At 40.9% G+C, this 22782-nt stretch overlaps 2 protein-coding genes across 11 annotated transcripts; both read right to left on the bottom strand.

The window, feature by feature from the left end:
* Nucleotides 1-8062: 8062 nt before the first annotated feature.
* On the bottom strand, nt 8063-13753 carry LOC133883242 (probable serine/threonine-protein kinase PBL17). The gene is made up of 6 exons (XM_062322500.1): nt 13211-13753; nt 11359-11669; nt 10904-11039; nt 9837-9973; nt 9255-9378; nt 8063-9109 (listed from the first exon to the last, which is right to left on the bottom strand). Exons 1-6 carry the CDS (start codon nt 13257-13259, stop codon nt 8463-8465), a joined length of 1404 nt encoding a protein of 467 aa, XP_062178484.1. The 5' UTR covers nt 13260-13753; the 3' UTR covers nt 8063-8462.
* Nucleotides 13754-19329: 5576 nt separating this feature from the next.
* On the bottom strand, nt 19330-22452 carry LOC133930432 (uncharacterized). 10 transcript variants are annotated; one of them, XM_062377074.1, is made up of 6 exons: nt 21797-22452; nt 21436-21706; nt 21043-21105; nt 20075-20675; nt 19634-19961; nt 19330-19539 (listed from the first exon to the last, which is right to left on the bottom strand). In XM_062377074.1, the coding sequence occupies exons 1-4, from the start codon at nt 21865-21867 to the stop codon at nt 20622-20624; spliced, it is 459 nt and encodes a 152-aa protein (XP_062233058.1). In that variant the 5' UTR covers nt 21868-22452; the 3' UTR covers nt 19330-19539; nt 19634-19961; nt 20075-20621. The 10 variants fall into 10 exon arrangements, with proteins under 10 accessions (XP_062233058.1, XP_062233061.1, XP_062233060.1 ...); XM_062377077.1 differs by having other exon boundaries at nt 20111-20675; XM_062377076.1 differs by having other exon boundaries at nt 20115-20675.
* Between the last annotated feature and the right edge of the window lie 330 nt (nt 22453-22782).

Raw genomic sequence — 22782 nt, 5'->3', positions numbered from 1 at the left:
GGTTATAGAGGAGACTCGAGAGAGGCGACTCCGAAGACGACAGAGGCGACGTAGCGGTGATTCGGCCGGTCCCCTTGCCTCGTCGGCTTGCCGGCATCGATGAAGGGTGGCTCGGCCCTGGTGGTTAGTAGTATTTAGTGTTTGTTTTCACAGTTTAGTTTGTTTGGTTAGTATATGTGTATATATGTGTGGGCTTTTGTGTCTGGGTTGTTGATTTTGGGTCGTCGGTTCTTACACCGGTGGCGTCGAAGTTATAGTTTGGCACTCCATCTGTGGCGTGCTGTGAGTAGAGGTGTTGTTCTTTTGGGTTGTTTAGTCGTCCTCGGGGTAGTTGCACTGCTTGAGGGGTCTGATCCCTTGTCTCTCGGCGATGATATGGCCGATGGCTGTAATGAAGTGTTTGGGCGTCCAACGGTTCAAAAGCATGTCGTGTCTGATGTGCTTATTGTTATGGCAAAGAAAAACTTCAAAATTTCTTTGTCGGGAAGTAATTCGGTTTTAGGTTGCAAGCTTCAATCGCCGGTGATGAAGACGACTGGGAGTTCTTGCAAAGACCAAGGTGTTATTGTTGTATTTTTTAAGGTGTTATTGTAAGAACTACGATATAATACTTTATATATCTGTATGAAATGCAACCCGGCTTCCAAAAAAATATTCACCTAGAGGCTGGAGCTGGGCTATACACTATTTCAGTGACTTAATTTGACAAAAACAGCATGCCACTGGAATCAATAAGGCCTCCTTTGGATGGTAGGCTTTTCATAAGAATTTTGGAGGATTTCAATCCTTCAAAAAAAAAATCTAATAATGGTCATTTGGAACAAAAGAATGGACTTGTCAAATTTCTAAGAAAATCCTATGGAATGGTTTTTTTCATAGGAATTTTGGAAGAATTGTAACATGAGGTCCAACCTCATGAAAAAATTCCTTTGTGTCCACCTCTCTCATCTGATTCCTATGATTTTCCTACGTTCCATCCAAATAGTAATTTCTACAGTTTTCTTGTATTTTTTATATTCCATAGGATTCAATATGCTAGGACATTCTAATCATGTGTTTTTACTATTCCTATATTTTAGAATATGTTCCAAAGAGGTCCTAAACCTGAAAATAGGAGGAATAATAGTGGTATGCTGTTAAAACTCAGTGAAAAAATAAGAAGAAAATGATATAACATATATTGATTAGTGTCTTTTTGTAAACTTATATGAGAAAACCTTTAAAAGGAAAACCCATAAGCGAGTTTAGAGAATAAGATGTCTTTGGTACCTCATTTAAAGAACCTGAAAGAAAAAATAAGAGATATGACATATGATCTTGTGTAGATATTGTCTCATCAAAAACCTTATATGATAAACCATGTAGAAAAAACTCATAAAGGAAAAAAGTCAATATAATTATGAACATGCTATTATTTAGGGATCAACTCCCACTAAACCTTGCAAATCTTGTAATCGTTACATACCAATTCCGTGAATACATTTAAGAATGTGGAAGTTGGTAAAAACTTAGTGAATAAATCAGCGAGATTATCACATGATTTAGTTTGCAAGATTTTTGTCTCCCATTATGAGGATAAAACAGTTTAGGAGCAATATGTTTGGTACTATTGCTCTTTATATAACATGTTTGCATCTGAGCAATATAAATAGCATTATCTTTGTAGATAATAGCGGGTGATTTAATGAAATCAATACAACATGATAGTTGTTTGTGGTTTATCATTTTGCAAAGTTATACACATGTATGTGATGTTTCAGAATGGTAGGTGGAAGTAACCAGTGTAATCTGTTTGATGACTCCTCTGAGATGACTATATCACCATAAAATCAGTTTGTGATCTGGCGTTATGAGGATCAGTTATATATCAAGAAGTTTGGATATCTCACTATGATCACATCTTAATTTTTCTGATAGAAAAACCTAAATCTTTGGTGCCATAAAGATATCTATTGATATCCTTTTTGACTTCCGCCCAATAGCGTTATTAGAGCTGTGTTATTTAAGATAGTAAGTTATCTGCAAATGCAATATCATGTATGTTGTGGTTTGCAAGATATATGAGCGTCTTGATAGCACTAAGATATAGAACTTCCGGTTCAATATCTTTTCATCATCAACCCAAGGTATGAATAAATCTTGATTCATATTTAGGGATTGAATGACCATGGGTGTTTTGATGGATATGATTATCAAATATCATTTGTATATTGGTGGACTGATGGATAAATATTCCTGAAGGAATATGCTAAAGTTGTAGAGTTAAGCAAAAATTTAGTTTTACCCAAATCATTCATCTCAAATTCAATCTTAAGATTATTACATACTTTGCCGTATGTGGTTTGGAGATGATACAAAATCCAATTGGGATTTCATTATGGACACACATATGCAACCGTTGTAGTTGGAGTAACCCTTCTTTGAAAGGAACTCATTTAGTCAGTTGTACCACAATCAACTAACTGTTTAAAGTTATGAAGTGACTTTAAGTTGTACATAATATATATGCTATTTATATTTAGATTCAGAATACGAAGTCTATTATGGACTTATATGTCTGAATATATCCAATTCATTTGATCTGCCAATGATATTGAATATGAGAACATAATTTCCACACGTACCATGGGGTATGTAGCATCGTAATTGATGTTGGGTCTCTGCATAAATCCTTGTGCTATAAGCCTCGCTATTTCACCACCTTATGCAATAAAAATTCATTTTGCTTCTGTAAGAAAGATATTGTGTTGTTGAGAAAAAGTAATTCTCATTAATTACCACATTTGGATTGACTAATTTGAGTGTTGAAGCACTCTGTCTAGGACTTTTGGTCTAGATTCAATTGAAGGTCTATGGACATTTGAGCAGAAATATATATCGATAATTTGTAGTCTTTGGTATTGATTGATTCTATGGAATCAATATAGTTTGTGGAAATATTATCGTGTTTAAATCTATGTATTTCCCAAAACAATAGAGTTAAGGTGTTCCTATTACCCAACGTCTAAATTTGTATACACATTTGTGCTGGGCATTTAGATGATGAATATCCACAGGTATTTGGATATTGAATATTTATAAGGTGTCTATCAATTTGATATTGATTTGTATTTACTGTTGTGGAAGAGGGATTCCTCAGTTTTCTGCGGTAGCTTGTAAGAAGTTTTATCCTTTGTGACCATACTTCTTCCCCTCTTATTTTGATTTAGGAGTTGAGTAGTTTTGTTTGGTACCTTCATTCTTTCTAGCATATTCCTAGTAGGAATATAGGATTTGCTGACACTTTTGTTGTTAGTAAATACATCTTGGCAGGTTATTTATAATATGTTATAAATATAAGATGTTCTGAATAAGGATTCAGATCTCAGGTACGTGGATATAAGGACTGAATGTGAACATATGTGGCATTCTCTTATGATTCCTAGTATTTTTTTAAGTATTAATCTCCCCCTAATTCTGAGAATTATTCTCAAAATATTATGAACATACGGGCAATGAATAAGTCCCCTTTGAGGAACTCGACGTATTATATGATTGACAGATAATAATACCTCATATAGATCCCTAACGCCCTTTGATGTATGTTATATGGTGGTGATATCGGTATGTGCAGAACGTAACTGATTCGTAGATGAAAAATACTTGGTTGAGGCTAAATTTCTACTTAGTAACTGCAACGGAGGGAGCCGTATGATTGCAGTTGAATGAATTTGGTGTAATAATTCAGTGTGTATAGCCGCATGTCACTAATAAGATGTTTGCAAATTTCAATTCTATGGTTAGTCATGTAAATAATATGATTCTCTTGATGAGATATTCAGCTAGACCATTATAAATGTGCACACAATGTACTTAATGCAGAAGTGCTAAAAACCAAACAATAACTAAATGCATGTTAAGTAACGATATTATCCATGTAAATAGATTTGATCCTGCATCCAGGATACTTTGCTCTAATTTTAGTTATTTAAGCAATGAGTTTGGTATAAGTGTAGTGCCTTATATATAAGTGACACATACGAGACTATTTGATAGAGTACCTAGATGATCTATAAAATTGTTGAATAGAGTCACATGTATGTTCTTGAATTCGTTTAAGAAATTGTGTGACGCATTATGAATTTTAAGGTAAGATGATCTTAAAATTAAATTCCATGTGTCACATACGGTGCACACAAATCTAAAGATTTTGGAAATACTATGACCAATAGAATTGTTAATAATTTTTCTCATCATCTCTAAGGAAGAGTGACCAAGGTATTCATGCCAAGTCTTGATTTGATCAAGATAGAAAAATTATTTTGTACGTAATATATGGTACGGGATTTGATGTATGTGTATTATAATCCAAATAGTATATAGGGAAGCTTGCCATATCTATTGTTCTGATTATGGATTTCAATATGAAAAGTATTCTGACGGATATCTCTATAATCCAGATTGAAGTGTGCCTTAAATCTTTATCCTTTAGTAGGTCGGATATATCCCACGGATTGTAAATACATATCAACTAAATATCCTAGGTTGCGGCATTTCTTAGTGGAGTGCTTGTAGCATCCACACTTACGACAAACGATATATTTGTCAAGTTTGGGTCTAATTTTTTTTTCCTAATCGGGTGCATAAGGCTTCTGTTTTTTGTTGCGTTTGCATTTACCATTAAAATTCTTTAGATGACGTCTAAAAGAGTCATCAAACTTGTTTTTATTCTAGGCATTAGCATCATAGCATGTACTTCAAATAATGGAGTAGCGCCGATTGAACGCTGATGATGATTCCTTAGAAGGAGTTTATCATATTATTCGGCTTGAAGTAATACATATATAGAGTCATAATAAACTCGGTATTCTCTTGTATGGTATTATTGTTGTAAGATCCTATTAGTGGGAAGCATAGTAAATAAAGTTTTATCTAACTTTTTCATATCTGTAGGTTCTTTTTCACAAAAACACAATTATGAGCAGATTTTATGAATAGCATGATTGTATTCTCCGACGGACTTAGAGTCCTAGAGACGGAGATGTGTCCATGATTTGCATAGGGCAAAATGACTGCCTTCTGTTGTTCATATCTTATTTTAAGAGCCAACCATAAAGTGCTCGGATTCTCTTCCATCAGATACTCTTGAGATCCGGATGGATATCATGTCTTATTATGTATAAAGTTCCATATTTAACTCGATCTGGTAACTATGGTTCTCTCCCTTGGAGAGGTTGGAGTGCCGCTACAATTCCACGGGATACAAGACTGACCTTGATGTCCATTGCCTATGTTAGATAATTGTGATCGTCAAACAAGAGTTAATCAAACTCTTTTTCGGTCATTGTACCATATATGAATTTGATCATAGATTTGATTAATTTACAGTAGATAAATTAAAAATTATCGTGGTAATGTTGTAATAATGATGCAAAATTTGTAAAGTCAAGTTAATACTTGAATTACATAGTATAGACTTCAAATTGTGTAGCTAACACGTTGAAGTTAATCACCAAATGTGGTGTAAATCTCACAGTAGTAGGAGGCATAATCTGACATTTGTCAGTAAATGTCTATATTCTTATTATCTTATGTTATTCTAAGTAAAATATTTGGAAGAACCCGTTCAAGGTAATCATTAAGTCATTGTGACAAGACGTAGACCTCACAGTAATAGTGGATAATTTGCAAATATACAGTAGATGCCATTGTTCAATTACCTTGTGTTTCACAAATATTAAATGAAGGTAATCACTTAGAAGGTAATCATCAAAATGGTGTAGACTTCAAACGTAGTGATTTAACCCTTTGACGATAGTCATCAAAAATGGTGTAGATCGCACAGTAAGGGTTTAACACTTTGATGATAGTCACTAAAAAAAAATGGTATAGATCGCACAACAGTGGCGCGAGTAATTCGCTAATATGAGTATAATCTACAAATATTATAGTATATTTCATAACATCTACAACCTTGTGTTATACTAATATTAGTTGAGGTAGTCAATTAAAATGTTACATTTTAATTCTGCTTGAATTAAGCATTAACGGGCATAAAAGCACTTTAAGCTTAATTAAGGAGAATTAATGTATAATCTTGCAAGAAAATGAATCTTAATTGCTAAATTAACACGGTCGTTAATTCAACTACATGTTATAGGGTTTCTATAAAAAATAGGGTATGAAATGCATATTTACATAATGTCAATAAAAATAACATAACTTATGTATAATCTGAGGACTTAAACACAAGAAATATTATTATAACCGAAGTTATAAAACTTTGCGCACAAATATATAGAAAATTGGAGGCCTTTATGTAAAAAGGCCATTGGCCTCAGTGAGCTGGCCAAATAGGCCAAGCCAACTTGGGTTGAGGCCCATTTGGACTTTGGGCCCATTCAGCCTAGGAGGTGTGCCGGCGCAATATAAACGTGAGGGTGGTGGTTAGGGTTTGGGTGGCCGCCCCTTGCCCGGCCACACCTTGAAACTGCCGCAGGTGCTTGGCACGTGGAGGCGAGCCACCACCGCCGCCTGCCAGATGCCACTACATTGTTGGTCGTTGGCCACAACCCACGGAGGGCAGTTGCCGTCAGGCGTGTCATCGTGTGCCAGAGTCAGACATCGTTGCAGTGCGCCTAGAGGACAAGTGCCATCGTCCGGGCTCAACCTGAGGGCCGCTGCCATCGTCCGGGCTCAACCTGAGGGCCGCTGCCATCTGCCCCTTGGGGCACCCTAGATGGGAGATGGAGCAGTCGTCGTTAGGACGCTGCCATCGATAGATATGAGCCGCCGATCTGTCGTGTATTGACATGCTTAGGATGCCGTCACCGCTGAAGTGGAGGAAAGGAGCACGGAGGCGCTGGTGGTTGAAGCAGTGCCAGCATAGGAGGCACACGGGAGTTTGGGCGCCGGCCGAGGGCCGCTGTTGTGCGTGGTGCGAACTGTGGGCCATTGTCGATCGAGGGTCACCGGTCAAGCGGCACTGTTGGGCGCCATCCTTTTTGGATCTAGCCACTTCGGGGTGAAAAGCCCCCCTTTACCTTCTCTTTCTATTCTATAAAAAGGCGAACATCTAATCTAGGCTCGGTCGCCTTTCTATGAAGGCGAGCAGCCCAACCCCCTTGTTGAAATTTGGATATTAAGGAAGCCGTATTTTGCAATGGCAGCTTCGAGAAGTTGGGCTTAGGGTGCGCCTCCTGCGGTCATTTCAGTGACTCAATTGGCTAGCTTCCCTCAGCTCAGACTAATCTGGGCGCCGATGCGGGTCGTGGTTGGCTCGGGCGCGAGCAAGCCGCCATCGTTTTCGTGCCATGGTTGGCTCCAGATTCGGTGGATCTATCGCCATAGAAGGCTTGACCGGATGAAGCCGGTCGTGAGGGCCAGAGGGCGATGGGCGCCCATGGATGCTGCTGCAGCCTCCGCCTGGAGGGTGGCTAGTGCCGTCGAATGGGGTGCGGCCGGATCGAGCTGGCCATGGACAAGAAGCAGAGGATGAAGGTTTGTATGCTCCATTGCTTACCTTCCGTTCTTGTTCGGTTGTTGTCCATCTTCGCCTAATTGGAGTGTTGCATCTTTGGTTGATGCATGTGGAGGATGACCACGACAGCGATGAAGTTCGGCTGCCACCGTCATGTTGACGACGGTATGGAAAGCGACGTAGAAGACAATGCCTTGTTGCTATGGTCGACGTTGTGTGTTCTCGGCGCCGCCTTTGTGCGGTTTGCTGTGTATTCCATGGATCGGTGATGTCATCTTGCTCACCTTGGTTGGATGCTGAGGGTGATTCGTCCTGCGTTCAAAGAGAGGATCAAGGATGCTCACCTTGATCTGGTGTGGCCAATTAGCAGTAGAGCTAAAACAATAGTAACTGATAACATATTACAATAGAAAATGAGACAAAAAGTAGAGAATTGGAAGGGTGCTATTAGAGACATGCCTCTCTTTAACGAACATAATGAAAGGGTATAAAATCTCTTAACAAAGAACATAGCCCTTTGGTAAAGACACTTTGTTGCTAATTATCATTAACTATAATCAAATTCTAACAACGATAAACCGGATTCCAGGACACAGCACATCGTATGGACACTGACAAATCTCTCAATTTCCACAGTGGTGTTGATTTCCCAGAGAACTGTTCAATTTTACAACGTAGAACAAGCATCTTTACAAGTAACTCAACACACTGGCAACGGCACAACTGTCAGGACACAATTCTCCACTTCCATTTTTGGTGTGGAAATTTTCCCAGAAAAGAACCATCTCAGGTTTTTACAGCGTTGTCATGGCAGGCATTCACATTGCATGCCTTCCACAACTCTCTACGTGCAATTGCTAATCGGAAGAACAAGAAACCTAGCGTGGTGGTTGCGCCATCAGAGAAAAGAATTAACACTGACTTACTGATCTTGAGAACGTGGATGCCAGTGTAAAAGGCGAGTAGCGAAGGCTCAATCGTCGTAAAAAAAAACTGCTCTGTGTTATATCTTGTACAAATCTTCGTCAGGAGGGTCCTTTCTACTTCCATTTCTGGAAGAGTACGCTAGCGCTTCCAGGCTGGGCTGCTGTCCGTCAGAGTCTGGTGACGGGATGTACAACTTGGACTCCAAAGATGGCTCGCTCTTGCTCCGGACATTCGCCGACCGTGTTCTCCTGCTCTGAGGGACTGGCTTTCCGTTCACAGGTGCCACAACGTCAGTTTTTACTGCCGGTTCCTGCTTGGCCTTCTCCATCTCAACACTCTCTGTAGGCTCCTTTGGGACCTCGTAGAGCGTCACAGCACCTGTGATAGAGTTCTGGAGGAGTATGTCTTGGCATTCAGGCATGTTCTGCACCTCCTCAAAGACCTCGACAACTTGGCTCATGGTTGGTCGTCCTTTGGGGTTCTGGCTCAAGCAGCGGTATGCAAGGCTTGCCACCTCAATGGCAGCCTTGGTGGAGTACTGCCCTTCCATTCTTGGATCGATGATCCTGAACAGCTTCCGGTTGTGGATGAGGAGGGGGCGTGCCCACTCAACTAGGTTATGCTCACGGGTCGGCCGGCTCTTGTCCACAGCCCTCCTTCCAATAATCATCTCTAGAAGCACGACACCAAAGCCGTAAACATCACTTCGTGCGGTCAGATGGCCTGCGGCAAGTTAATTGGTGATTAAGGATTAACAAATTTGAACTAAGTCAAGTACAATGCAGAGTCTATTCATTCTTGAGAACATCTTCATTTATTTCCACATTACATAACTGCCTTCTTATTATAGAGGGAGATCCTTGTTTACCAGTCATGACATATTCTGGAGCTGCATATCCATAAGTTCCCATGACCCGGGTTGACACATGGGTTTGGTCTCCACTAGGTCCTGTTCTTGCGAGACCAAAGTCTGAAAGCTTAGCATTGTAATCCTGCAACGGTAGTAACGAGTGGCATTGAGATGCAGTCAAAGATAATATATCGATACATAACATCTCAAGATCTGCAGTAAGAAATTTAGATCAGCGCATTCCTTGTGCAGTTATGTGCTTCCACAAGATGATCGAGACAAAAGTAATTAAGCGTTCTTTATTTGGCCTAAACAAACATGGACACATTTTGGTGGTGCAAAAAATATAATTTACTTTCAGGGCACCAAGTCCAATATATACAGTGTACTTCCTCTAGATATTGAGATAAAGGCATCTTGATATATAACTATAATGCATCGCAAAAAGCATCACTAGTGCATCGTTCGGCAGTGGAATTATGTTTTCCATATCATTTGGTTGGTAATATGAGAGGTTTGATAAAGAAACGACCTTAAAAGAAGTAGTTGAAATAGGGAAATAATATCAACACATTTAAATATAATAGATGAAACACAAACCGTGTCTAACAAAATGTTTGATGTCTTGAAATCCCGATAGATGATGGACCTCTCGGCTCCATGAAGGTATTCAAGCCCCCTTGCGGCACCCAACGCAATCTTCATGCGTGTTGACCATGGCATATTAAGGCAAACCCCTGTTATCATACAGGCAAGAAGATAAAGTGAATGAGAACCCCCTTTTGAGATGGAAAAAAGTGTAAAGCTTGCTTGGCATATTTTACTGCCACCACTTGAATAAGAATGAATATATAATCTCAACTCTAATTACTGTTGCGCCACCCCCAGTTACAATTCAAAAAATAGTAGAGTTACAATCCGCAAGACAAGGAGTTACAACCAGACGTAAATAAAAAAATCAAGTTGCAATTGCGTTATAGATGAACATAACTCATAATGAATTCCTTGCCTAATGATGTACAAACTAAGGAACACGATTACAATTAATATATATTAATTATAACTCATTAGCTTCTCGTGTTATAATTATGTATTTCTGGACGCGCGGTTATAACTGGTCTACCTAACGGAAGGTAACTTATAATTTTTTGAGTTGTAACTGGGGATGTGCGTAGTGGTAAACTATAGTGCGCGTAGACGCATAATAGACTCGCCGTATACTGTATATATATTATACTCTGTGTGTGTGTATTTCATTTTCTTAATGGCTAGATAACTATGTGTATGCAGGTGGCAGATTACATTATGGTACCAAAGCACCAACTGAAGAATTCCAATCACAAATGGTTGCCTGGCCAACTTGACGATATAGTATGCAAATTAAAGGGCTAGATTGAAGGCGGCACTTCACAGTTCAAACAAATGCTGGCCATTATCTTTTATAAAGCAAAAACCCTAACATTTAGAGATTATATTTATGGTGTGTGTAGGGAGGTTGAGCTGAATCATGCGCAGTAGTCATTACTTATTAGATTTAAATGGAATTAATACAAATGTCATTTTGTTGATTTTTCTAAAAGCAGAAATGATACACTCCATGCAGGTTGAGCTACCACAAACAATGACTGTTAAATGGGGTAGGGTGCAAATAGCCAATTAGAGCTTACGGCGAAAAAGATGCTTTTCAAGGCTGCCGCAAGCCATGTACTCGTAGACAAGCAGTCTATGTGAACCCTCGCAGCAATAGCCAATCAGTTCGACTAGATTTGGATGACTAAATTGCCCAAGATAGTTGACTTCTGCCTGGAAATACATCAGGAAACCATTAGTCTTCCACTGATTGCAAGTAGTATACTGTTTTATTTCAACCTAGTAGTCTTCATAGAAATGCATTCTTCTCTCTCTAGTATTATGTGAAAGTTATTGCCTAAAAGGTAAGCAAGGAAAATGACAATTCAATAAAGATAATAAAGAAAACTGTTCCTATCACTAAATTGAATCTTCAATATCCAATCAGCTAAGTCTCATGAAGACTTCACGTGAGCCAGAAATCTACATGAATTATTCTTCATATATATGACCATAGCCAGGTTTAGAAACAGGAAGAAAGCATGAGACTCACCAACCATTCCTTGTCTCCCTGAAAACCCTCTGGGTTTAGTTCTTTCACAGCAACCTGTCTCGATGGGAAACCTGCTCTAACATTTTCATCAATTACACCTTTGTAAACAACTCCAAACCCACCCTCTCCAAGAATTTGGTCTGGTCGGAAGTTTTTTGTGGCTGCTCTCAATTCATTGTACGTGAAAATATTAACATTTCCATATCCTTCAACTTGCAAGTCCTCCACATCTTTTGGAGGGGCAAGAACACTAGCTACAGCTTTAGAATCAGATTTGCAATTCCTCAGTCCATCTGGTCCAGCAGCTTCAGCTGATAGAAATTTTAGAAAGTATCTTCATCAGGAGAGAATCAAAGCTGCTGTACATATGGTCAATGCATATCTTAAAAGATCGAGAATTATGATGCAGTCCTTCTGTCCCAGTAGATAAGGTTTTTTATCCGCATTAGTCTCATAAAGTACATGTTAATGAACTGTGTTGCACATTATGCAAAGAAGAAAAATATCTGACAAGAGGACTTTTCGATACCACATCTTTAAGCACTGTGCAGACATAAACATTACTTGAGTACACCAAAATCAAAGTCAAGACATGTGACAAAAACTTCAGTGATCAAGAAATGCACAGTTTACTGGCAGTGAAGAATCACAGATAAGATAACATAAGAACATTTTTAAGGTCGACTCCGAGTTCAGCTAGCACCTTCTTTTGTAAATTCAATGCAAGTATCTGGCTAAAATACTATATTTTATGAGACAACGATAAGAAAATTTCTTGCCCTTATGACGGCAAAGTTTCCCCTGTATGAATTAGACAACAAACTAGATAATCCTCACTAGCCAAATACTTGCTTGACTTGACAAGCGTACTGTTTTACATCTCCTCTACCTACAACGTATCTTTATCTTTAAAGCTGGTATACAGAGCTGAGAAGTTCCAGAATTATTCCCCCACGTTCAACTGTCAGACTGTAAATGTGAGTTTAGTGGCTATGGGGTATGACATGGACAAGGAAGTTTCTCCGTTTTGGCTTTCAAAATATTTTAAGGATGGTTTTAAGGGCGCATCTGTGGTCACAAGTTCCCATCAGCAGAACACCATATGTCACCTCTTCCCTTCTTTTTTCTGCATAAAGCAACTTCTAGTAAAACTCTTGAATATACAGTACAACTGTCTACTTTCAAAGTTACCACTTTATCCATTAATTGTCTTTGGAATTAATTTTTGGCTTCATGTTTGACCAACTTCTCAAGAACCCTAGATTCTTCCTTTCTACTTGCATTGAAGAGCGATCGAAGCTCAAGTTAACGGATTGTTCAAGCACCGACTTTGCACAGTACGAAGAAACTTTGCAGAGTTGATTTAAGCATTACACCAAAATATGAGCTAAATTTGACTTATTAGCTTGTCAGGGACCTTGCCACAGACTGCAATTTCATAAGCAACCGATCAGTCTATCACCATAGCATGTCTTCAATGGGGCATCAAAGAACAAATTGTACCATACAAACTTAGTTCAAAAAAACTATGCACCCTAGATACGATATTGAATCAAATTTTTAGCACCCGAAAGACTATGCATGGCATTTCCCATCACATGAGCTCACAAGCACAAAGATAGCAACAAACTAAGATCGGGCAACCCATCCTAAACATTCAAACCAATCAAAGTAATCATCAAAATCCATTCTTTGTCTTCTTCTTCTTAAGCTGATTTTACCACAGCCGATAAGGAATGCCTGATTCACAACCAAATTACACAGCCAGCCACGCCAAACCTCACACCTTCAGCTCCATACACCTCCCAAACATAGTAAACTACATCAGAGACAGCAGCACGAGAGCACGAACCTGGCCTGCTCTGGAGCCAGTGCTCCTCCAGCGAGAAGCATCCGCCCATGGGAGCCCCCAAGATCGCGCCTTTCCCTCCAATCCGGCCCTACTCCCTCCTCGCCATCGGCAGCTTCCGGCCAGATCCACGCGCCCCAACAACACTTCGGCCCCTCAACAACCGGGACCGAACCCTCCCGGAAACTCCCGCCGCACCAACCAGCCACTTCGCCGGGCAAAATTGCGCGGCCGCCTCAGCAGCCGAAGGCTGCCGGAGCTGTTAGACTCTCCCGCGCGCCGCCCGAATTCGGCGCCGGAGCTTCTGGTGCTCTGCCTGATGCGCGTTTTTCCACCTCTCGCGGGACCTCTCGCGTGGTTTTACTCCACTACTCTGGCTTTATTTTTCGTGGGGACGTTGGAGAAGGCGAGGAGGAAAGGGAAGGCGGATTAGCTGCGCCAGAGGTTTGGAATGAGTAAAAGGAAGCTGCTTTCGATTAAATAAACGCCGGTACAACGCAACGCGGAGCAATTGGGGGTTGAGGTTTTTCCCCCTCCCTCTCTTGTTTTTTTTTTTTTTTTTTTGGTCGATGCTGCTTCTTGTGATCCAAATCATCTGACTTATAAGGGTGAAATCAGAAGGGAACAGTATACATATATGCTACAGTGATTCACAGTAGATTACTGTAACGCTACGGGTGTCCACAAGATAATATAGTAGATACACTGTTTAAAAAATATTGTGACATCAAACCTTATTTATTCATTTGAGATCTAACGATTCACGGAGGCTTAAAATCATCGTGAAGTCGAGTATCCTATTTCGCTCTGTAGTTAGCGCTTTAGATTGATGAATATGATTAGAGAGGGATTAGATAATGACAGTGGTCTGGACTGAGGTTAGGTAGACTTTGATTTTTAGAAAAAAATGAAATAAAATTTTAACTTTAGTTTTCCAAATGACATGTGTTTCGAAAAAAGGTCAGGTCTCCTACCTTTGTTTCAACGTACTGCAGCTAGAATTCCGTAATGCTACGGTGAAAAATGTACAACTGTAATTTCACTTCCGTAGAGCTACGGTGAAAAATACACCATCGCGATTTCACTTTCAGTTTAAGCAACCTTATTTGAAGTATCGCTATGGTATGTTTGTCAAGTCGCAGACTTGCAGCGTTGCACCGAATTAAAAAGATTATTTCTTTAAAGGATCTCAAGCTTGAGTTTTCCCGGTAAAAGAGAGAAATCAGACCGATCGACGACATCTTGCCAACTCGGAGAACGCTAGAATTGACGAGGACGTCCATGCCGGGCAGTCAGGGCTAGCAGTTCGCACTGCTTGCAGCACGGGGTGGGGTTGTCTCCTCTGGTTGTTGGACCTAATTCGCAGCACGATGACCAACTCCCAGACCGAGATTATTAGCCAGACGACCAGCGAGCTGCTCCCGTGCGAGTCGCAAAACAAGGGGCCTGCCGAGAGAAATCGACCGGCCTGCCGAAACCAAGTTGCGGTTTCTTAACCGGCGAAGCGACTGCCGGAGCGACCGGCGCGATTGGTATGGATGGCGCCCCAATTGGCACCGGAAAATCCGAACCAAATCCAAGACACCACCCACATGGCGATGGAGGCCTCCACATGGGCTCTCCAGCCGAACCGAGTAGGTGCTTTCGCTTTGGTTTGGAAGCTTCGAATCCATGATTATTGATCGCTAAGTTACAGCATCGTCAGGAAAGACAACTTCACGAGGGTATAGACACATAATTATCTTGTTTATTTATTTCTCTCATCTGATATATATCTCTCTAATGATTTTTTTTACGATTTTTTCATCTACCTATCAAATATAAATCTAAATAAATGAACGATTTTGATGGTCCTACGTGCTCGAGAGATTGTGGAATTTTCCCTTTAACGTCACGGTGCCAGCCATGGATTGCCGCGTGCAATGGAGGCTCTGATTTCTGGCTTCTAGAAGTTGAAGCGTGCGTCACGCTAGAGCTGCGGCCTTGAGTTCTCCATTGGCCAAGCTCCGGTTCTGTCCAAGAGCTTGGAGCTTAAAAAATGAACAGTGTTTTCCAGTCAACTACGTACGTGCTAAAAAACATGACGCCCTGACATCTTGCCAACGCATTCCACATTCGCGGAGAGCGGTAAAATAAATCGTGCCCCTCGGAACGAATATGGAATGTACTGAGGACAAGACTACGCGCCGAATCTCGTTTGTTTGTTTTTCTTTGACTCTGAACGCAGAGCCCTGAGGATGGACGGGAACGGAGAAATCTGCACCGCCCGCTGCAAGAAGTCGCCGCCATGTCGGCCCACCATCCATGGAGGGGCGACGCGGTTTCGCCTGTCCCCGTCGTCCTCCCCGCGATCTCGTCTCGGTGTCCTGATGTCTTCCGGTCGCCTCCTCCTGCGCGTCCCGGCCGGTAGGTGGCGCGGCGGCGAAAAATGAGGGCGTTTTGCAATTTTGCTGTGCTAGGATTTGGCCGGTGCGGCGGCCGACGGGCAGACGCGTTTTTCTTCACGGCCATGGAGTTTGGTAGGTCACCTCGTCGCTTTCACATACTAGCACCACCAATTTCTTTTGTTCTTACGATCTTGTCAACTTCCTGTTGTTTCTCGTAGACCATATTCAAAAAATTCTTTTCACCACCAAAATTCCTTCACAAAAATTTTTTCGTTCTTTTCAACGTTCTAATAATTTTATTTCACAATTTTGTTCACAAAATAATTTCTAAAATCATTATTTTCAAAATAAGATTATCTCATTTTTCTTTACATCCGATGGTTGGCGCTGTACGATTCTAAGCACGTTTGGATGCTCAGGAGCGAGGATGATGAAATCGGCGCAGAGTACAGTGTCCTACCGCGTACGTGCATATGGGCCATGGACTCATGACGAGGATATATACATAACTACTAAGGTGGCTTATGTTAATTAGGTGACTAGTTTTATCATAATATTTTGTTATAATAATTTTTATTTAAAAATTAGTTTTTTTAGCTTTTTTAATTAGTTTAGTGTTATTTAATTACAAAACGTATAAAATAGGATAAGAGATAAAATTATGTTAGAGGAAGAGAAAATTATATATGGCCAATGTATTTACTCGGTTAGTTTTGTGTACTTGCTAGTTTTATGTGCTCACTTCGATTGGAAATTCGCACTTATATAATCAATCAATAAATCTATTATCTGATTAATAAATTTATATAATGTTTCAGTCAAATATAGTTGTATAGACATATCTTGATCATACAAAGATACAAATTATTCTCTTCACCTGTTTGTCGTTGTGATCGCAAGCTGTCGGGCCCTAGCCCAGCTCTTACTGGTTGCATTATACCTTATTAATCCTCGACTTTGTAGGTATCTATTGTAGCCGTCATAGATCGTGGCTCCACCATCTGCAATCCGTGATTGTGCCTTGCTCTGCTATTTAACTTCCTCAACGAATTAAGTTAAACATAGCACCACGTCTCCTTGTGGCTGCGATCGGGAAGTACATAGCTCAAGCCTAGCTTAGTGTCATTGGTGTCCCTTATTGATCATTTGTAGTCTATGAATTGTGGCTCCTACATGACACCATGATTTTGTGATACGCGATAATAAATCTATTGAGCAATTGTATTTTACATGGACTTTCTATTTAGGTATTGTATTTTTTTCTAAGACTATACTATTTGATATAGATCCTTCTTTTTTCTATTCCAACCCTAATTTCATTTATTATTAGTTTTATTTTATTTGGACTCTTTATTTAAATATTTTTGCTTTCCAAACCATATGAAAACCAAACTGATATTTTCTTATAATTTTTAATTATAAATTTAGCTATTTATTAATTGTATTTGATATGGACTCTCTGTTTTAATCTAAAATCCTAAGATGTTCATAACCATCAATGAACTAGATTTTTTTTATTAGTGTGGTAATTTCCCAATCTTAAAACAAATATGGACGCTTCTTCTAAGACTCGAGTAATAATAGATAGATGCAGGTGTCATGCCAACCTGTCAATGCCATGCTTGCTTTTGTCAACGTCCCGAGTTTTCAATTTCCGTCCGGCCTCGGCGGTGGCATCCCGTGTTTGCATATGCGTGGTCGTTGACTCGGTCCTGTCCCTCTCATGGCGCGTGTGTGTGTTTGAGGATGTGACAGCGTGCTGGTGTCAGCAACATCCTCTGGACTTCGGTATCGCGTCAGGGATCTGATGCTCGTCAAGCGAGGTGGGGCGCCGTCGGAAGCGGGCGAGGAAGGTCGCCGGCACTCTCGATGCGAGGGGGCAGCACGGCTTGAGCGTCGACGAGAGTGAGTCATACTCTCGTGCGCGGAGAGCGATGCGCTGCCGCGCGCTGCCCTCTCATCGTGCTTGGGCTGGGTGATCTTGGAGCATTCGTGTTGTACGTATGCCCAATCTCGAGGCACCAACAACGGCGGCGCGGCTCCTGCGACGACTTACGGGGTCAGAGGAGGACCGAGGGAGGACGACGGGCGGTGATGGCTCCGTGAGCCGCGCGGCGGAGAAGGCGGCGGGCGTCGGCGGGAAGGCGAGGGACGCTGCGGATCAATGTGAAGGAGGCGGGGCGCGGCGTCAAGGAAGACGGCGAGGACGTCAAGAAGACGCGCTAGGCCAAGACTAAGAGCTCACAGCTAGTAGAGTTGAACGCACTACATGTTCAGCATGTACTGAAGCTAGCTCGTTTATTATGTGGACTGTTTGATATTTAAAACGCCAAAATTATGTGGGCTGTTTAATAAATTTGGAATCCTGCGTTCAAAACACGAAGTTCTGAAAATCCTTTGCATAGTCGACCGGCCGTCGATCGGTTTTACAGGAGAGATGATGAGTCGTCATTCCATTCTACTAGCTACTGGATGCAGCGGCAGTACTGGTTGAAGGGCGGCACGCATCGGCCTCCCTTGGGGTAACTCCCGACCGTCTCGCACCAGTTGCCGCACTACCTTGTCTCACCGGTCATCCTTAGCCGCCTCACTCATCTCCTCTGCAGGGCTGGTCTACCTTTCTCGGAGTTTCCTATAAAGCCCAGGGCCGGCCCGGGGGGTCGAGCGGGGCGGCCGCCTAGGGTCCTCAAAATTCAGAGATCCCATATGTATATATATATTGTGTATATTGATCTAAAAGAAAGATAAAAAATTTAGATCTGTACAATTTATATTTAATAATAGGATCCTATTTTTAATCTCGCATCGAGCCACCAAAATATCAGAACTAGACCTGATAAAGCCGGTAACAAAGACCTCGAGTCAATCCCTGGCTAGAACTTTGCGGTGACTGTTCACCGGCGTCTGAAACGTAGAAAGCGTGAAAAAAAATCTAGAACTTTTGAGAACCTTTGCAGTACGTAACATGGAAAACTTTGGACAGAGTTGAAGACCTTGAGGCATACATGAAAGGAAAGGGCAGAGAGTTTGACTACAGCCGGCGTTTGAAATGTAGAAAGCGTGGGAAAAAAAAATCTAGAACTTTTGTAGTACGTAGCATGGAGAACTGTGGACAGAGTTGAGGGCCTTGAGCATACCATGAGAGGGAAGGGCAGAGAGAACGACTACAGCAATGACAAGGATACTGCAGAGTGCGAAGAGAAAGATGCAACCATCGCCGTCAGTGCTACTGTGGTTCTGCTTAGATTTGTTGAGCCAAAAAAATGGTTTTTGTTGGGTGATGGCTAAGTTTGGTGAATGGATCTGTAGTATCCATTAACTACTACCGTTGGGACTGCCTAAATTTCTGATGAATGGGTTCGTGTCGACTGATTATTCCCTATAGAAAACCCAGAGTTTATTTATTGGCTTAGATGCACGAGAAACGACTCCCAATTTTGTGGTCTGGACTCTGTAAAGCACAGAAACAGACTTCTGAAGTTGCAACTATGGTGGTTGCTTACAGAAGTGGGTTTGCACAATTGTTGCTTCACCATTGTACTGGAAGTTTTAGGGTCAGCTCCGATACGTTTGTGAGAATGTATTTGACGCAAATCAGTGTTACAGTGAAGATCAAATTACTTTTGATTCTACTTGCTCATTGCTGTGTGGCCAGCGACAAATGAACAAATTCAGATTGATCAAAGAAATCATCACAACCAGGTTTTACAAACCACAGTAACTCCACAAGTGGAAACCATGTTAGACGTGTTTCATACTGTTAGAGAAAGCTGTACAAAAATTGTTTCATGCTGCAGTGACAAACACATTTGTTTCTGAAAATGCAACTCAGCTAGCAATACGAGCAGGCTCCTAATGCTATGGTTCAGCCGTTTGCCACGTCAAGTCTTGTTATTGCCGTGTTCTATGGAGCTTCTGCAGGAACACCTTTGATCTTGTATCAGCCTAAATGATAAAAAGGAAAGGCCAATTTATCAGTACCCCACGAGACAAGCATTCACATGTCAAGGCATACTTGAGAAATAAATGTCAATCCTACCTGCGGTGTGGGCGAAATTCGAGTCAAGCGAATTCGATGTCCAACTGAGATGTAGATTGGCTTCGACGAACCAGGGCAGGAACGCATCGCCTAAGACAAACTCAGTTCAGTTCCACTGGCTTAACTACAGAATAGCATACATTTGATTACAACAACAACAAAGCCTTTGTCCCGAGCAAGTTGGGGTAGGCTAGTATATAAAAATCTTTTCCACGCCCCATGTTGTCCCAGACTGTCCAGTCAATGAAATTAGTTCCTTATTGCAGTTCTCTTTTGCTTCAAGCTGTCTTCTGACTTCTGATTGGTTAAGGCCATCTACATGATGCAGCTGGGACAATGAACACATTGAGATTTAGAATTATCTGTACAGCAAGATACATGATGCAGCTTGAATTAAGAGGAAAACTACAATGCAGCAGTGAGAGTGACTTGAAAATCTACATGTATACTTGCAAGTTGCAACAACAGTATCCTAACCAACATTTTTTCCAACTCCAATGGTTGGAAGGTCTGCAAGGACGCCAAGATGACAAGCTAGACCAAAACCTGCAGAACAATAATCCAGAGGTTGCCCCCATTCATATAAAGAAAATAAGCATAGATAATATTGATTTTAGATTAGTGTAGCTTGTAGCTTGTAGCCTTATACGCACAATCAAACAAGATGCTTCATAATAAGTCATAACACAAGTCATTTATCTAAGGGTTCACATGGCTATGAATGCAGTTTGTTCTCAAAATAGAATATAGGATCACATAGCGGATGCGATTGTGCAGCGTTTTGTAAGCGCATGAATCATCTTACTGTGATGAAAAGATTCGTGTAAAACCCAATAATATGATAACATGCAGCATAGATTATTTTACAATCTACAATACAATTCTACATATGCGACATGCCGACATGATCTAGTAAAATGTGCTATCTGCAACAAATTATCTACTTGAAACTATTAGTGTGAATGAGAATGTCAGTATAAACAAGTGATTAATGTGTTGTGCCTCGCGGATTTAGTAATCCATTTCCATCAACCATGAGCAACTGCCAGGGCAGAGTGGTAAACCTTAGAAAAGGCACTGGCAAATACGGATGATTAATCTAACAGTTGTTAATATGTTAAATTAGAAAATGTTACAGTATCTTCAAGGTGAATTTACAAGGCATATCACAAACTAAAATGATCAATACTCATGGAAACTAAATGCTTGAAAATAGGATGCTTCAAATGTATAGCCTCAATAGTCAGTAATCCTATTTACAGGATAAATAAACATATGGGCTATTTCCTATGGCCCTTATGCGACCTGAATATTCTAGAAAGTGGTGATATCGCTTCCATTTGATGCACACATGAAATTTTCTTCCACTAAATTTCTTGTTGCAAGTAACACAAAGGCAAAAACTTTACCTGAGGGTAGGAATGATGTGCACTGGTCTTCACCCTATCCAAGAGTCCAAGAAGAATCGGAGCCTGTAGCGATAGAATGTGTTGTTTATTTGTTCAGGATACATTTTAACAATACCACGAAAATATAGTTGGCATTAGATCTTATACAAAAGATATAAGTTTTCAAAGAGAAGCAACTATCTCTTAAGTTCTATGATAACTGGATATTGGATCGATCATACTAGACTCCCCTGGCTCTAAAGGCAAGAAGAACGAACAATTAGCAATAAAGCATGCCACATTTCTTGCAGCATCAAGAACAGTCAGCATATTGGTTGAAATGTGCAAAAGACAGAAAACTTTGGTTGAAAACAAGTTTACCTATAAGAAAAGGGAGGATCTGGTGTGCAATACCTCTCTGAAAGCAAGAAAACCAGGAATATATGGCACTTGCAGATGAACAACATCAAACTCTTCGTGGACTACTTCTAAAGTGTCGGTATCCAGAATTACCACTCCGGCGCATGCTGTGGACGGTTCTTCCTTCAAGAAGCTAATGTCAGTCCCACCTACATACTTCAGTTTGCCCCTTGCATGATCACTATCTGAACTTGAGCCCACCGAGGGTAAATTCCAGTCGAAATCATCTTCAAGAATGAGCTTACTCCTGAGCATGGCTTGTGTCCTGCAGCACCAAATAACCAACAAGGGATATGATTCAACTCCTGATTGATCGAAGAGCTAACAAAAAAAAAGGTGATGAAAGGCACTTTACTTCACCCATTCTTGTTTCTGCAGCACCAACTCATGGTCATCTCCTTCTTTGTACCCTGTATAATCATCCATTTCCACAGTATTTCTCACAAGAGCGCAGAGTCTTGAACGGTGTTTCAGAAACCTCGAAGAAAGATTGGAAACCCTGAAAAGTCTAGCCGTATCCTGCTTCAATGTGTCAAGATGGCAATACAGCAACAGGTCACTACAGAATACGCACTGAGGATTAAAGAAAGAACCAATAGCAATGTGGTGGATTCCCAAGGGTGTGTATTAAGAGCTAATCCAACGCTGCGCGGTACAAAATTAACTAATTAAGCATTGATTTTGACAAGCCAGGCGCCGGCCCTGAGATTATAACCTCATCACCAACTAAAGCTCCGATCTTTGCTCTTTCTCACAAGATCTTGAAGAGACACGAGCTGGACTAACCCTTGCGGTCTCCAATGGAGGTTAATCTCTTGATATCTCGAGACCAGAACTGCCGCTATAATCCGTACAAGAAATCCAGCGCCGCCGGCAAAAATATAGGGACATGTAGGGGCGCCATTCTGACCTGATACGGCGTCGTCAGCCGGCGCCGCCCGCAAAGCTTCTCCTGGACCGCTGAACCTTGTCGATTCTCTCAACTTTCCCGTCGTCTTGGTTTTTTTAGAGGAACCCGTCGGCTTTTTTTTTTAAGGCAGAGGATTCCGTCGTCTGGTTGAGACGACGGATGCTCCTGGGCTAGGCTGGGTGGGCTTCGGAGACGGATGCAAACGGGGCCGTCATTGAAACTGGATTACCGACACGAAGTGTACATGGACCGGGGCAGCTGAAAACAATGCACAGGCCAACCCAGCGATTTTTTTTAATTTTTAATTTTTTAAATTAAAAAATTACAAATATATATGTTCGTTTTAAAAAATTATACATCTATAATCTCGTCGTTGTATTTTTTGTTTCTTATTATATAAGTCATATTTTTGTCTAATCTTTTTAAGTTAG

The sequence above is a fragment of the Phragmites australis genome, chromosome 10 (assembly GCF_958298935.1).
Source record: "Phragmites australis chromosome 10, lpPhrAust1.1, whole genome shotgun sequence".
Classification (NCBI taxonomy): domain Eukaryota; kingdom Viridiplantae; phylum Streptophyta; class Magnoliopsida; order Poales; family Poaceae; genus Phragmites; species Phragmites australis.
This window is presented reverse-complemented; position numbering and strand designations above follow the sequence as displayed.